This window comes from Daktulosphaira vitifoliae, unplaced genomic scaffold (genome assembly GCF_025091365.1).
Source record: "Daktulosphaira vitifoliae isolate Bord-2020 unplaced genomic scaffold, ASM2509136v1 Scaffold_3947, whole genome shotgun sequence".
NCBI classification, from domain to species: domain Eukaryota; kingdom Metazoa; phylum Arthropoda; class Insecta; order Hemiptera; family Phylloxeridae; genus Daktulosphaira; species Daktulosphaira vitifoliae.
The window spans coordinates 1-982 of NW_026103507.1; the positions used below are offsets into that span (position 1 = coordinate 1).

The window sequence follows — 982 nt, forward strand, 5'->3', positions numbered from 1 at the left end:
GTATGCACTAAGCGAGTTTCACCATTCTTTTCACCCTTGATTGGCTTAACAATAACAGATTTTTTCTTTTTCTACAAAAATTATTAAATAAATTAATAAAAATATTAAATAATTGATAGCATTTTGTTAAAATTACTGGTGTTTCAATTGGCTTTCCAGCAGCTCTTGCTTTGGCATGCAATTTTTTTTCAGTTGGGCGGTGAACAAAACGCCAAGTTCCACTTTTGTACACTACTTTCCATGTAGCAGTGCCACTAGCTAAATTTGGTTTAGTTTTCTTTTGTACGACACCTTTTGCTGCTTTAGCCTTTTTTTTCTCTTGATGTTTAGCCAAACTCTTGACTTTGCTAGGTCTTAACTTCTTTTTAGGATCAGTAGACCCAGGTGTATTAGAAGCGACTACTTCCTTAGCCTTAGCCATCTATAAAAATAATATAATTAAGATTTTATGTCGAATTTGCAAAAACATATTTTTGGCAATATTAAAATAAATAAATTTAATATTCCTCTCCCCATAAAAATAATAACTAAAGAACTTAGCAAAATCTATTAATAATTTTTAGAATAATTTAAAAGTAGAATAGGTTGAGCATTATACATATTTATAAATTATACATAATCAGCAGTTCAAATACTGGGCATAATACAATTATGTAAAAAAACATTCAGCAATAGAATACTACAGAAAAAGTAAAATAAATAATACGATCTTTCTAATTAACAGATTAATAATTTAAACAATTATTACATTATATCAATTATTTCTAATTTTGTAAATTTTAAGAAAAACAACTATTAACACTTGAANCTTTCTAATTAACAGATTAATAATTTAGTAAATATAATTTAAACAATTATTACATTATATCAATTATTTCTAATTTTGTAAATTTTAAGAAAAACAACTATTAACACTTGAAAAACTTTCAGAATTGTTTCTAAGAATATTCTTAGCAAGAAAATACTATAAACAATATTAATT

At 25.1% G+C, this 982-nt stretch overlaps 1 protein-coding gene across 1 annotated transcript; it reads right to left on the reverse strand.

Annotated features, from left to right (window-relative positions):
- Positions 1-6: 6 nt before the first annotated feature.
- LOC126910079 (uncharacterized) lies at positions 7-767 on the reverse strand (the record flags this gene model as incomplete). Its single annotated transcript, XM_050692472.1, has 3 exons — positions 749-767; positions 137-421; positions 7-71 (listed from the first exon to the last, which is right to left on the reverse strand). Coding segments are annotated over exons 2-3 (350 nt in total), but the record flags the coding sequence as incomplete, so codon positions are not given.
- Positions 768-982: the final 215 nt, after the last annotated feature.